Here is a 14387-nt window from a genome sequence, read left to right on the forward strand (position 1 = left end):
CCAGGATATCGGACGACTTCGTGAAGTGCAAATCAGTTGGCTTCGAAAATGCTGCTGAAAGCCGACGCATTGTCGATGGATTGATGGCGCATCTGAATCAGGGACGGTCCAAGGGAGCCTAGAATTTGGAGATGTGGTCGGTATTGCAAGGAGTCCTAATAGAGCTGTTGTGGCGTAAGAGGAACACGAAGTATGCCAGTCAATCTCAGGTGGCAGTACCGGTTTGAAAAGTGAGCAGTCCGAACGCCAACTGCCAAATCGCAGAGGGGCTCCCTTGCATGGTTTTTCCGTAACTGAGTGGATTTCCTGGATCGGGAATGTAGGTCTCAGATGAGATCTCGCAGGTCCGCTTCAGCTTTGCCATGGGACAGGATACTATCGAGATGTGATACGGAGTTTGGAGCAACTCTTGAAATCGTGGCAGGAAAGGTGTCCCGTATACCACAGTACACTCAGCATGAGGGCTGAACAAAACAAAGCTGAGTTTTGTAGGCCAGCATCCACAACTTGGCCCTCTCAGACTGATAGCGGAAACCCGTGTATGCCAATAGCAGGACTGATTGGCTATACGAAGCATAGTCTCGATACCTAGGTATCATCGGTAGGAGGTCTGCCCTACTGAGTACCGCGTACCTGCTGTATGCAACTGACGTTGTAAAAGGTCAGAAAGGTCCTGCTTCACTCTGTACTCTTGGTTTCTTCTAGGCCAACTTTGGCATAGTCAATGACGGATGTGCTGAGACTCCCCGCACTTTTCTCCAAACTTTTCGTGACTTCACTGGTGACTCGAAGGGAAAAAATGTGATAAGGCGCGGTCGTTGTTCGCTTGAATCTCCTGCATGCTGACAGAAAAAGTCTTTGCTGTCTCGCTCTAGCCGTGCTTGCTCGCAATTGCCCTGGAGCTGCATCATAACACTTTGGCAAACTGCTCCATTGCTCTTGCAACATGGCCTTAGCAGCGGGCAGGAAACTCGCGTGCTCGCAGCTCTCGAAGCTGTCGGCTCCATCACAACGAGCTTCTCTGAGCCTGAGACGATATGCTCATGCTGCTGCCGTTCCAACCTCATCTAGCCTTCCGGCCCAGGAACAGGCACAAATCCGACATGAAACCTCCGTTCCCAACCCAGATCCTGCCCCAGACTCGCCCACCGCGGCGTTCCTCAATCAATCCGCTCCCTACATGGTCCCTACCTACGTTCGCCCCCCACCTATGATGGTGCAAGGAGACGGATGTTTCTTATTTGACAACGAAAATAGACAGTACCTGGACTTCACTGCTGGGATAGCCGTCAACTCTTTGGGGCATAATGACCCCGAGCTCAATAGGCTTATCGCGCATCAAGCTCAGAGGCTGATTCATGCGTCCAACCTCTACCACAATCCGTGGACCCCCACACTGTCTAAGACCTTGATTGAAGAGACACAGAAGCAGTCTCCTGGCTCTCAGCTGACTCAGGTCTTCATCTCGAACTCTGGTTCCGAGGCGAACGAGGCTGCCTTGAAGTTCGCGAGGAAGGTCACATATGCTAAAGACCCAAACACAAAGCAGAGGGATATTGTGTCGTTTCATGGATCCTTCCATGGGCGTACCTATGGGGCTCTCTCTGCAACCCCGAATAAGAAATACCAACCTCCGTTTGGCCCAATGCTTTCTGGTTTTCGTTATGGTCAGTACAACGATGTTGCGGCTGTCCCCGAATTGGTGAACGAGAACACTGCAGGAGTCATTGTGGAGCCCATCCAAGGCGAAGGCGGCATCAACGTTGCTACTGCCGAGTTTCTGCAGGCTCTCCGCAAGCGTTGTGACGAGGTCGGCGCAGTCTTGATCTTTGATGAGATTCAGTGTGGTCTGTCCAGGACTGGAGATCTCTGGGCCTACACTGCAACAGGAGTCCACCCAGATATCTTGACATCTGCCAAAGCATTGGGGAACGGTATCCCTATCGGAGCAACTATGGTGTCGGGTAAGACCGTTGCACCGCACATAAAGACGGGCGACCACGGCACGACCTTTGGAGGCAATCCCTTCGCCTGCCGCGTGGCACATCATGTCTTCGGCCGTCTCGCAAAATCCAAAATGCAAGAGGAGGTCAGGCGCAAGTCGACATTATTCTTCAGCTTCTTTGACACAATCAAGGAGAAATTCCCTGGTGTTGTCTCCGAGGTCAGAGGCAGAGGACTGATTGTCGGTTACCAACTCAGCGACTCCGCCAAGGACAAGGCCACAGAGATCATCACGGCAGCCCGAGAACGAGGTCTTCTGGTAATAACCGCAGGGGACGGCGTCATCAGAATCGTGCCGCCTCTCGTCATTTCTGACGAGGAGATCAACAAAGGTCTTGCAGTTCTCGAGGATGCCATTCGCGTGGTGTTCCAGAAAGCAGGCGAAGTCGAGGGCACCGCTGGTCAGCAGGAAATGGCTGCTCGCTGAGTCCACGTCTACTTACACCGTCTGTTGCCTTCTTTCTCCTTCAGGCACAACCATGCCATGGACGCCACGGTAATCAGGCCGCTCCGCTGGCTTCCACTTTCCTCCTAGGACCTTATCTTCATCCAGCAGCTTGAATACCTCTACTTTCAGAGGCCTGCAGCACTTGATCATCTCCTTCTCACTATCACTTCCAAAACCCCACAAGGACAGGTCCCCACCCGGGCATGTCGACAGTGCCATCAAGAGATCCTGTTCCGCAAAGAATTCTATATGGTCACCAGGTTGTGCAGGGCTTGGATTCATGAAGTATCTACCCTTGGAGTCCAAGCCGGTGACCTGGAACAGGTTGATCACATCGTGCACGTCTGACTCGTTGAGACCATACGGTAGTACGGCTCTGGTGAGATTGGAATGGCAGTGATAGTCGTACGATGCTTCTGGCCCGGAAAGCACAGTGTTGATATACGGGTCGCATCTGGTACCGAGAAGGTCGTGGACTCTACCACCCGTCTCGTCGACTCCATACCAAGAAAGGGAATCAGCGATAATAGTGACCAACGGTCGCATATACGGTAGGCAGGACCATAGCCTATCGAAGGTCGTGACGTGGGACGAGTAGAGCTGTTTTGTTCTAGAGGCCCAGAACCGCTCACGAGGGTTGTTTGCGTTCCAAATATTCAGATCGCCTAGACAAGGTCAGGAAGTGACAGATTAGACATTGTGTCGCGACATACCGACTTGAGGTCCCTCTGGTGTACTGATCCTTATAATGCTCTTCGCAGGAGCTTTCCAGGCACGTCCCGAGCGGATAGGCAAGACGAAAGAGTCGACAAGCTCTCTTCGGCCTTGCTGGATAGAGGTGTACAAGTCGTGGTCCACCGTAAGGGGTGACTCCGCCGTGGGTAGATACGCGGGATACGGTGTTGGAAGAGGCCTTCTCGCCTTCAAGCGTTCCTCGTCCGAGAGCTGGCTGGACATCATGCAACCCTTTATCCAAGATCAGATTCGAAATCTGTCTTTTGCTCTACTTGAGACTCATCTGAGCTTCCGATTTCGCGCTTCATGGAACGACGAACAGGATTTTATGCTCGTGATGACAGGTATGTCGCGGACATGTCCGAGGTGGACATTGCCCAGATCGGTCGTGCCGTGGCAGCCTCATGCAAGACTGACGGATTTTGGATTGGTTCGGCTTGCCACTGCAGTATGGCAGGACCTCTTGGGCTTCTTGAGTATTCATCTGGACGTGCAGAAGCATCAAATGCGCAGGCCGAACAACGAAGGAGCAAGATGAAGTTAGGCAGCCCGTGGCCTCTCCCTGCATGGGCGGCATGAACCATGACCAGTACATAAGAAGTTAGGCACTTCGCCATTGGCTTCATTGGTCCTTTCTGCCGCCCCAATGTATAGTCATCGACCGGCGAGCTGGACTTCGTATCAGAGCCCTTTGTAGGGCCTACTACAACGTGTACGTCTGCCATGGCTGGGCAAGGCAGACACGCCCCGAAGACACGTACTGCGTGCCTCACCTGCAAGAAGAGACGGGTCAAATGCGGACTCGAGCGACCGTGGTGTACAAGGTGCCTCAGGGCCGGACGAAAGTGTGATGGCTATCAGCTTTCTGTGATTGAAACGCGGCCATGCCCGTCGTCTGTACAGATTACTCTTGCTCGCCCCAGCAGTTCTTCATCGCTTCTCTCGGCCTTTCGAGCCACGGAATCAGAGTGGTTGGCATACGCTTTCTACACCAATAAGATCTCTGGCATGCTGGGCGGCGCTTTCGATGCGGATCTATGGCAGGGGCTCGTCATGCAAGTCGCCGACACTGAGCCGACCGTGCGGCACGGCGTCTTCGCTCTCGGAAATCTTTTCAGGCATCATGGCGTCTCGGACGGCATGTCAGAATGCGTGTGCCCTCGTTGTCGACAAGCATTGCGGCACTACAACAAGGCCATTTCTTCCTTTGCGGAATATATGCAACGGCCACCCGATCGGCAGGCGATTGATGTGGCTCTGCTGTCATGCCTAATCTTTATCTGTATCGAATCTTATCGGCTGAACGACAAGACAGCCATCTCTCTCATCTCAAAGGGATGCGGCATGATTGTGGAAGCCAGGCCAAGAGCACAGGAAACTCAGACCATCGCGGTTGATTCGGTGCTACGGAATCAGTTCGACCGACTGTGGCTGCTTTCGAGCATGTTCGGACACCATATACCTCGTCCGTCACAAAGACCTGCTCCGTCGATACTTACCGCTGCCGAGCTCCCCATTACTGGCACTGTGCAGACAGCAAGAGATCGCTTGCACGGGATTATAATACTCGTCCAAAGCCTCAGGCTCCGAGTGTTTCGGGCTCAAATGAAACCAATGGCCGTCTCGGAGTGGTCTGCGACGATAACCGCCCTTCAGGAAGAGCAACAAACCGTCTTACTTCTGTTGGAGAGCTGGCACAGCGACTTGCAAGGCCTGATCGACCGACAGGGTCTGCACTCTTTCCGCAATTCCCAAGCCTGGTCGATCTTGACCGTCCATTGGCTGATCACCAAAATCAGGGCCGGCGCAAGCACGGACCCTTCGAAGACAGACAGCGAAGATCAGTCCGAAGACTACAGAAATCTCGTGGCCGTCGCTGAAGAAAGTCTCATGCAGCATTCACAGGACTGCGAAGCGAACAACTTCTCATTCGAGCCTGGGTTTCTTCCAGCCCTCTATCTCACGGCGCGCAAATGTCGGGACTCACTCATCCGGAGGAAGGCTCTCGAGTTGATGTCCCTCGCAGGAGGGAAAGAAGGCTTGTGGTACAGGTCTGAACTAAGATGCATTGCGGCGAGAGTCATCGCACTGGAAGAGGGTCTCGCTGTGTTAGACTCACAAGACCAGCTAGGGTCGGTTGATCAGAAGCCCGTTCGCTTCTATGATATTCTCGCCGACCTGAACTACCGCCACGGTGGAAGGACGTACGTCAACGTTACGTATCTGATGTATGATGCAGACAGTGACTCGCGCTGGCGAACCGCGCGAGAGACGTTGACCATTACGGATTGAGGAGTGCATGTTTGTAACGACGGTGAGAGCACGCTCACGAAGAAGACGTTCTCGCAATGGGTCTGACGGGTGGAAACCGAACTCGATCGACGGGTCATCATCGTTGTCGTCAGGCATCGTGTTCATGTCATTGTCCTTAGCCTAGCCCTGCCTCTTCCCGGCAACCGGTTCCACTGGATGGAGCGAGGCGTCCGCCATATGGGTGGGGGGTTACGCGACGGGTAATGAGGCGCGTCAACGAGTAGCACAACGCCACTGGTCTGTGGAAGCCAAGTGGCGCAGCAGTGGCAATACCTTCAACACTCCTGCATGTATACACGATAGAATCTTCTGTGCTTGATCTCCGTGAGAAACAAATCGCACCGTTGTGGTCACTTCTCTCCATGCTACTGTCGTGCCCAGGACTGGGAAGGTGTGTAATGAAACCGAAGGACGGATCGGGCACCATTTCTAGTAAACACTCACGAGTGCACATTTCATGGTGTTGAAGGTGAAGAGGAGATTGACGCATTCGGACGGCCGTAATCATCCTCGCAATGTTGCTGACGCTGCTCAGACACAGTTGTGCCATACTTGCTGTCTGAGGCCCAACGGGGCCTCATCAGCCCATAGCCGCCACCTGTGGCTGACGGCTAATGGCGGCCCCCATCGCTCCTTGGCTGCATGAAGGCTCGGTTAGCGAGACTCGTCTTGATTTTCGACATCCCAACAAAAGTCGTCGCCGTACTGTGGTAAACTTGCTTTCACATGTGCATCCGATCCGCGCCAATGAACACATGTTTGCCGCTCGTGAGATCCATATTTGCATGTATGCGCAGCCCTGGAAAGTTGCGGGCACCAGCCATACTTCCCGGTCCGAAGTCTTATGGGGCCTGCACGACGTGCACTGTGCTTGCTCGGCGTGGAGGAACTCGCAAGGGTATCCGCACGCTCGGTGGAAGTTGAGGAATGTGGTATGACAGGATGATGATATGATTTTCCAACTTCCAAATCTGGGGACTCTTCGTGTTTGAATATGCCGTGCTTCGGAAAGCCCTGGTTTTTGCACAGCAAATCTTGTGTATAGCATCTCGTTGACGCTCGGTTGGCCTTCTGCTTCTTTTTCTCTGGCCCGATCGCGAGCCTTATCTGATCTCGGTCCGAAACCTGTTTGGCGAAAGTCTCGTACGGACTGACATTGTATGAGAATTCTTGCACTGGAAAATTGGGATATCATCGAGCTCGGACCTACAGACTTTATTGGTGGTGGCAACCCGACTTCTGCTATCGCTCTCGTTGCAGAGCTTGGTGGTTATTGATCTCGACAGACGTTCTCTTGAACAACTAAGCTCATTGGAACTCTTGATCGGAAAGCTGCGTGGGCAACAGCCAGATATCTGGGTACGTGATTGCGGTATGAAATCTGTCTGTTCGACATGTACAGTTTTCGACATCGACGTACCCGGCAAACTGCTTTCATGAAGTCATGGCTATTGGAGTTCGATTCTCTCAAAGCTCCCAGGGATTTGCCCGTGGACTGCTGTACTGCAAGTGCCGGACCTGGCGAATTTCCGGGAGCCTCCAGTCATCGCATTGACAGATTGCCTCACTGCTGCTGCCGAGCGATGCTGGTGCTTCAAACGCTGAATGGGCAAGCTCGAGTCAAAAATCCGGCAGTCACGACTCCATCCAGCGTCAGAATCTTGTCTTCGATCAAGCCTGAGTCACCTTTGGAACCGCAGTCGGGAAGCGTTTTCGTTCTTTGGCCTCATTGTTACTCACCTCATAGCCCTTGCTGACTATGATTTTTTGCCAGGGTCACCATCAGGCGCTTCTTCGCTGTCGCAAACGCTTACTTACCACCATCTCACGATCTTGACCTAGCTGGGTGTATCCTGTCCCGTCCATCTCCACCGACACAACCACTCGGTACGATACACAATGGTTTCGACGACCATCACTTTCGATAAGGACCATGTCCAACCTCCGGTTTTTGTCGCTGGCGGTTTCACCGAATGGGCACCCGTCGAGATGACGTGCGAGACGACGGAAGCGAACGGCTCACTCAAGCACGTCTTCTCCTACAGGACCGAACTCGAACCAGGCGAGTATCAGTACAAGTTTCGGTTGGGACCTGGTGATTGGTGGGTTCTGGATGAATCCGCGCAGAAAGGTTCGATATTCTGCATGGAGCTGGAGTTATCGCCACTAACCGTATCATAGCGACTGATGAGCTCGGCAATGTGAACAATGTCCTTTCGGTAGAAACCGAAGAACGCAAAGCCCCCTCGGAGCCACCCGCTGAGGCCATCCCAACTCCACTTCCACGTGTCCTGAACACAAAGGATGCCTACATTATGGAAGACGAGCCCACGGTGAACGGATCCGCGAACCATGAGCACTCTTCACAGCCCTATCCACCACCGGAGGAGGTTGTATCAAAGCTTGTTGACTCTCATACACCCAAGCAGCCAGCTGTTGACGTACAAGAGCCCATGGCAGAAACCGAGAAGCAGGGCCAGTTCAATCAGCAGGCTGGCAAGGAGTCGCGCGAGATTGTTACGCCAAGGAGCGAATCTATTCCTGATTTCGCTCCTCCGCCATACTCGGTTTCTGCGACTGGGGCCGTTCAGGAGTCTGGTGATAAGGTCCAAGTGGCGCCAGTAGCCGAAGCCGGTCCTCAAAAGCAACCAGCCAAGCCAGCAGCTAACGAGGATGAATCAGAACAGAAGAAACAGTCATTGGGATATAGCACAAAGTAAGTCTTTCATCATCAGCTACTCAACGCTGTCGCTAATCGTCGTCTAGGAGTCTATTGATGGTGGTAGTGCTGGTCGCAGTCCCTGTCGCTGTATCATACTACCTGCGTCGGTAGCGTCGATAGAACAATGATGTCGCCGGCCACGGCGTTCCTTGGCGGTGTACTTCTATCCACGACAGCAATATCTGATTTCCTGTTCTGTCTCTCTTCTTTCTTTCCGGCCCCCTTTCAGCCACACTCACATCCTCCATCGCAAGCACAAACTCTTTGGTGACCGACAGCCCTTCATCCTCAACCAGACGCTCAACACTCCCCTCATCAGCCCTCTTCAATATCACTCCCTCTGCGTACAATGGCAGAACGGCCTGTGGTGGGCAATGCGCCCGGTCGGGGACGACGAATTGATCTTCACCTTCCGGCTGAAAGACGCCCGCGGTTGGGACTGCGCGAGCAAGCAATGGTTCGAGCAGCCCAAAGAGCAGAAGAAATGAGACAGGAGCGAGCCAGAGGCATCTGGGGATGGATCTGGGGGCGGATCCTGAGGCTGAGACGGGGGTTGGGCGCTGTCTGGGGCTGGCTCGTGGGCGTTGGCCGGGCATTCACGGCACATAGAAATCCTAGGGCACGGTGGGCGTTTATCCCGCCCGTCGCATTCCAGAGACGTTGACGATGGCGGGTTTTCGGGTGGCAGCGCATGATGATGACGATGTCACAGCGACAGCGACGGCGTTCGGGCTATATCGAACGGGCCTTCTTCAGAAACAACAGCATGACACGGCGAACTGAGACAGGCAGCACCTGCACAGAAGAGGCGTTGAGACGGGTCTTGAGGAGAGTGTATGCTCTCTCGCTAGATGCGACTGATATGCACACATTACACATACACAACCTGTTTTATTCTCACCTGAGTCGAGTGCGACCTTTTCCAATGCTGCACACCCACCGCATATCGTCTGGGTGAGTCTCGCATGGCATTTCAGCCCATTGTTAACGTGACTCCACACTTGCTTGACTAGACATCTAGGTACCTGATCATCAAAGCACTTTCATTCAGTCATCAAACTGTTGTAAGTCCCTACGAACCTGAGCTACGTCTGGCGACCCCTAACCACGGCCTCAACCTCCCCAACATATACCCTCACCCTCGAAGCACCTTCATGCACACCAATATCAGTGCTCACGACCCAAATCCCTAACCACAGCCTCAACCTTCCCCACGGCCTCCCTGACGCTGGGACAGAAATGCCTCTTCAGAATCTCCACTTCCCACACCCCAGTGCCCACGCTGAGCACATTCGTCCCCTGGACAGAATCACTACCCCCGTTGAACACGCCATCCCCCTTGCGCTCATCACTGTACCACAGCGGTTCGACCTTGCGGCTATGTCTGTCCGCGATCTTGCCCAGCAGGGCCAGGACCGCGAGGCACGATTTCTCGGGCAGTTGTAATGAGACCGTCAAGAGGCGCTTGAAGAAGGCTAACGCCGTGAGTGTGGGTGGAGGGGAGGAGGGAGTTAATAAGATGGAGGTGAGGACTCGCGTGAGTAGGAGGATGGGGGTCGAGATGTTGATGTTGACTTTCATCATGCTCCTTCCACCGCCGTTGCCATTTGCGTTGCCGCTGCTGATACCATTGCCGCTACCGTTGCCATCACCGCCGTTGCGGCTCGGCGAATGCGGATCCGGCAGACGTAAAGATTTCGGCCCGAGTTCGATGTCTGCGTCCAGACCGAGCGGGTATATCGCGCGGTAGGCGTGCGCGGTGAAAAAGCTGAGGTCGAGATTCAAGGCCGAGGCCGCGCGGGAGGCGTCCTGGCCCGAGAGGAGCGTAAAGGCCGTCTGCGTGGCGAGGAGGGATTCGCGAGTCAGGTTGCGCAGCGTGGCGCCGTCGGCGTCGAGTGCCTCCGCCTCGTCTGTGAAAGCCCCGTCGGCGGCTTCGGCGTTGGCGACAATCTCCTTCAACGCCTCCAGCAGATCGCCAAACAGGTCCTGGTTGATCAGGTGGGCGTAGCGCGCCAGGCCCTCGAGCACCGCGCCCATCAGCCAGGGGACGCGCTGCTTGAGGACGCGAAAGTACGTCACGAAGACGAGCTTGAGGGTCTCGGACTGCAGTTTCTCGCGCTCCTCGTGGTTCACCAGCGCGGACGCCTCGGCCATGTCCTTCTCGACGGCTCTGCGTTCTTTGCGCAGTTTGCGCTCCTTTTTGGTCACGTGCTGCGACTTCTCCTTCTTGATCTTCCGCCCGTGGATCCTGGACGCTGCAGAGTCTGCGCCCCCTTCGTCTGTGTTGGTCGCGGGCGGGAGTTCCGACAACAGGCGCAGCTGGAAGAACGTGTTCAACGTTTCCTCCCGCACGCGATAATCTTTGGCCTTCATCGTCTTGGTCAGCAGACTGACTGCTTCGAGGGAGGGCGCGCCGTCTTCGTCGTTCGCAAAGAATTTCTCGAGCGTGTCAATGCACTTGCTGAACTCGGCCGTGGCCTCGCGGCTGCACAGCTCGTGCACCAGGACGGTTAACAACTCTGTGCGGAAATTGAAGTGCGGGACGGACAGGAGAAGCGTGCACACGCAGTTCATCGCCACGCTCCGCAACGACCGGTGCTCGACGTCGCCCTTGCGGTTCTTGGCAAGACTGCTCAACTGTTTCACGTAGGCGTGGTATCCTGTAACCAGGGAATGCTCGTATTGTCTCGTCTTGCGCACATCCTTGGAGATTTTACTCCCCAGTTCTTCATCCTTGTAGCTCCGTATTCGGTACCCGGGGATGTTATCCTTGTAGACGGCTGCTTGGGCCGCGAGCACGAGTTTCTGCACCGCAACGGGAGATGTGGGCATAGAGAGTTGGGCCAGCTTTTTGAATGATGAGGAGTGTTCTTCCGGATCCTCGTTGAGAAGGGTCGCTAGACGGGCGATTTCTTCTTTGGCCGACAGAACTTGTTGCTTTACCGGTACAGATTGTGGTTCAGGGTCGGTGGGGGGCGTAGATTGCTGAGCGGTTGCGGCCTCCTCGTCGGTGCCGGAGCCGAGAAAACTGTCCGAGTCTGCATCTTCGTCCTCGCGCGGCGCCTGGACTTGTCTGACCGTCCCTTCTGCGGTTTTGATAGGTAGCCTCGTTGATTCCTTGGTCTTCTTGCCCCGCGATCTTTCTTCATATTCTTGCTCGAGGTCCCAGTCCGCGACTCGGTTGAAGAGGTCGGCTGCCTTGACAGTTTTGGAGACTCTACTGTCGTCGATCGGCGGCGTCAACCGCCTGCGCTTTGCAGGCCGTCCGTGACCCATGGCTGTATCTGCCCGTAGAGAAGAGAGCCCGTCGCTTCATTGCAACAGCATGCGAAGTCGAGCATCAAAATTTCCACAAGAGTTTGCCCGAAGATTTTCCGCCCCGCAGAAATTATTTTGTCGTTCGATATGCGACAATCGGGATTCCTATTCAGTCACGCCTTTGCTTGCGACCGCCAGTCCAGCAGCTCTCCATAGACCCGTACTGCTCTGCATTCTCACAGTCAAGATGCGGCCCCTTACCGACACGGAGACTCAGACTCTCTTTACCAAATTGGCGAACTACACCGGCCGCTCGCTCACCCAACTCATTGCACCTTCCGATTCCTTGTCCTCCTCTAAAGACGACAGACATGTCTTCCGCCTGCACGAATCCCGCGTCTATTACGTGCGTCTCTCCCTCGCGAACCTCGCCACCTCAATCGCCCGTGACAACCTCCTCTCCCTGGGCACGTGTATCGGCAAATTTACGAAGACGGGCAAGTTTCGACTACACATCACCGCATTAGACGTGATCGCCCCGCATGCGCGATACAAGCTCTGGATCAAACCGAACGGAGAGATGCCCTTCCTGTACGGCGGCCACGTCCTCAAGGCGCATGTCGGAAGATGGAGCGAAGACTGTCCTGAACATTCGGGCGTCGTGGTTTTCGCCATGGACGATACGCCCCTCGGTTTTGGCGTGACTGCTAAGAGTACGGCCGAGGCGAGGAAGCTGGACCCTACGAATATTGTGGCCTTCAGACAGGGCGATGTGGGCGAGTATTTGAGGGAGGAGGATACGTTGTTCACGACTTGACGTGGCATGGAACGGGTGGTCGTTGGATGTTATTGGAGTACCAAATCTGGAAGCACGGCCCAGAAGAAATAGCACGAGCCGACAAGGGCACTATGATCTGCGCCGGTCGAGGAGTCGAGTTGAGACGTAAGCTCAAGGGATCAGTCAAGATTTATTCGTCTCTGGGTACACGTCTCATAGCTCGTCGGGCAGTCCTTTTAAAGGGTGCCGAGACAGGACGCAAACCGGCGGAGACTTCTGGAGAACTAGTGCCTATTTGTTGAAAGGAGATTCATGTTGAAAGGTAAGGTGATGAGGACGTCACCTCAACGTCCGGGCTCTCACCCGTATCTTGTGAAATTCCGCCAGAATCTCGACGCGACGGATGGGCAGCAGGCATATCAACACGGAGTGTCAGGTTTCGAATCGGAGAGTAAAGTCTTGACCGGGGTGGTGCAGGAAGCTGGTGGCGGAAGGATATTCCACTTGAAATGCGTTCGGCATACGATTTCAGAGGACCAGGTATAGGACGGACATTTCTCTCCACGAGACAAGATGTGGTAGACTCATTGTTCTGCGAGTTTAAACGAACAGGGTCACGGTTCTCATGTTTCAAATCCACACTTTTGGCTCTCATGGATTTTCACACACGCACAGTCAGTCAAAGGACACGGAGTCACAAATAATCGGCGGCGAGGTAATCACGCAATAGGTACTGGGCATTGACGACAAGTAGGCGCTTATACTCATGAAAAGACCAGACGCCTGGTTTCTGTACATATGGCAAGTCAGTGGCCCCAGCTCGCCTGGCTGCAGCGGTCTGCCACACAAGCCGGCGGACCCGTCTGCGAACCGCACTTTGGTGTTCTCTGTTTATTTCCCCTTGGAGACCAAATCCTCCACGCTTTTCCTGGCCTCAATTGTCTTCTCATCTGCCCATTCGACGGCCTCTTGTGTGATGCCCCGCGTCTGCTTCCACGCCTCCTGCACGAGCGCGCTGATCTGCGTATGCGTATCAGCAACCACGGGCACTCTCTTCTCATACTCCCAAATCAAGTGTGAAGTGTTCCGCATGGTCACGGGGATCAAATACCAGCCCGCGGCAATACCCACGGCCAGTGGGAATGTAGATCGCAGGATAATACCTCTGTTCCGCGAGATTATCGAGCCTGTAAGCGTCGCGACAAGGACGTAAATGGCTCCCGGGAGGAGTTGCTCTCCTGTCTCCGGCTTAGGAGCTAATGATGCGATGGTGTTGCTGAAGTCTGTTTCCTTGCGGAACGCCCAGGTAAGGAAGTTGTTGAAGGATGTCTCGGCGGAGAGAGAATGATGGTAGAGGAAGATCCGAGCATTCTTTACCTGTTCTGCGAGCCTGTCCGTTGGTGTGGGTGAGGTAGGGTTAGGTTGTGACACGGGTGAAGTGGCCGACGGTTGGGGGGTGGTGGGCGCGACTGGGTATGGGGAGTATATGGGCTTTTTCTCGGGGAGCTGGCAGAGAGTCAGCAGAGTTGCATGATATTCGCCCATACGGTGTTCCGCACTTCGTCTTTAGAGGGAGCTTCAGCGTAGGCTGTGCGGAAAGGCGACGGGATTGCTGAAACTTGAGTGCCCGCTGCTGCTCCTACGGCAAATATTGCGGCTTGACGCGACTGTCCTGGTCGTTAGCGAGGTCAGTTGGCTCAATCAGGAGAACTTACAGCTCGCAGCATCCTTATCCGTGCCATGCTGTTGGGTTGTTGAGCAGTCGTGGCTGCGGGCGCATGCTCGCAAGGAACGGTTCAAGAATCTTTGCATCGGAGCTCTGACGCAGCTGGGGCCAATCGGCATAGGGCTTGGCATCGGTGTCTTCACCTCATCTCGAACAACTGCTATGAAGAACATGGCCTCGTCCCCGTGTAGGCCAATCTCGCCGATCAAAATGTGGGAGCGCGATTCTCACACAATGTCACGCTTTTACCGCATTGGACGACAGTTCGCAAGGAGAAGGCATAGTTCCCATGAATACGAAAGACTCCTGGGTGGAGAAGACCCCTTGAGATTGAAGAAGCCTCAGAGAAAGCAGGTTCCTTAATGGAGCAGGCTGCTGATTTGCTGTATCCTCTCCATTCATC

General features: G+C 54.5%; 7 protein-coding genes across 7 annotated transcripts; 4 read left to right on the forward strand and 3 right to left on the reverse strand.

The window, feature by feature from the left end:
- Window positions 1-946: 946 nt before the first annotated feature.
- Window positions 947-2431, forward strand: A1O7_00992 (acetylornithine aminotransferase; the record flags this gene model as incomplete). Its single annotated transcript, XM_007755031.1, has 1 exon — window positions 947-2431. One exon carries the CDS (start codon window positions 947-949, stop codon window positions 2429-2431), a length of 1485 nt encoding a protein of 494 aa, XP_007753221.1.
- A 12-nt stretch (window positions 2432-2443) lies between these two features.
- A1O7_00993 (uncharacterized protein) lies at window positions 2444-3409 on the reverse strand (the record flags this gene model as incomplete). Its single annotated transcript, XM_007755032.1, has 2 exons — window positions 2444-3117; window positions 3166-3409. The coding sequence occupies 2 exons, from the start codon at window positions 3407-3409 to the stop codon at window positions 2444-2446; spliced, it is 918 nt and encodes a 305-aa protein (XP_007753222.1).
- A 786-nt stretch (window positions 3410-4195) lies between these two features.
- On the forward strand, window positions 4196-5479 carry A1O7_00994 (uncharacterized protein; the record flags this gene model as incomplete). The annotated part of the gene is made up of 1 exon (XM_007755033.1): window positions 4196-5479. The coding sequence occupies one exon, from the start codon at window positions 4196-4198 to the stop codon at window positions 5477-5479; it is 1284 nt and encodes a 427-aa protein (XP_007753223.1).
- A 1920-nt stretch (window positions 5480-7399) lies between these two features.
- Window positions 7400-8333, forward strand: A1O7_00995 (uncharacterized protein; the record flags this gene model as incomplete). Its single annotated transcript, XM_007755034.1, has 3 exons — window positions 7400-7631; window positions 7682-8216; window positions 8267-8333. The coding sequence occupies 3 exons, from the start codon at window positions 7400-7402 to the stop codon at window positions 8331-8333; spliced, it is 834 nt and encodes a 277-aa protein (XP_007753224.1).
- Window positions 8334-9389: 1056 nt separating this feature from the next.
- A1O7_00996 (uncharacterized protein) lies at window positions 9390-11498 on the reverse strand (the record flags this gene model as incomplete). Its single annotated transcript, XM_007755035.1, has 1 exon — window positions 9390-11498. The coding sequence occupies one exon, from the start codon at window positions 11496-11498 to the stop codon at window positions 9390-9392; it is 2109 nt and encodes a 702-aa protein (XP_007753225.1).
- A 229-nt stretch (window positions 11499-11727) lies between these two features.
- On the forward strand, window positions 11728-12297 carry A1O7_00997 (60S ribosome subunit biogenesis protein NIP7; the record flags this gene model as incomplete). The annotated part of the gene is made up of 1 exon (XM_007755036.1): window positions 11728-12297. The coding sequence occupies one exon, from the start codon at window positions 11728-11730 to the stop codon at window positions 12295-12297; it is 570 nt and encodes a 189-aa protein (XP_007753226.1).
- Window positions 12298-13149: 852 nt separating this feature from the next.
- Window positions 13150-14000, reverse strand: A1O7_00998 (uncharacterized protein; the record flags this gene model as incomplete). The annotated part of the gene is made up of 3 exons (XM_007755037.1): window positions 13150-13764; window positions 13806-13925; window positions 13974-14000. 3 exons carry the CDS (start codon window positions 13998-14000, stop codon window positions 13150-13152), a joined length of 762 nt encoding a protein of 253 aa, XP_007753227.1.
- Window positions 14001-14387: the final 387 nt, after the last annotated feature.

The sequence above is a fragment of the Cladophialophora yegresii genome (assembly GCF_000585515.1).
Source record: "Cladophialophora yegresii CBS 114405 chromosome Unknown aczIN-supercont1.1, whole genome shotgun sequence".
NCBI classification, from domain to species: Eukaryota; Fungi; Ascomycota; class Eurotiomycetes; order Chaetothyriales; family Herpotrichiellaceae; genus Cladophialophora; species Cladophialophora yegresii.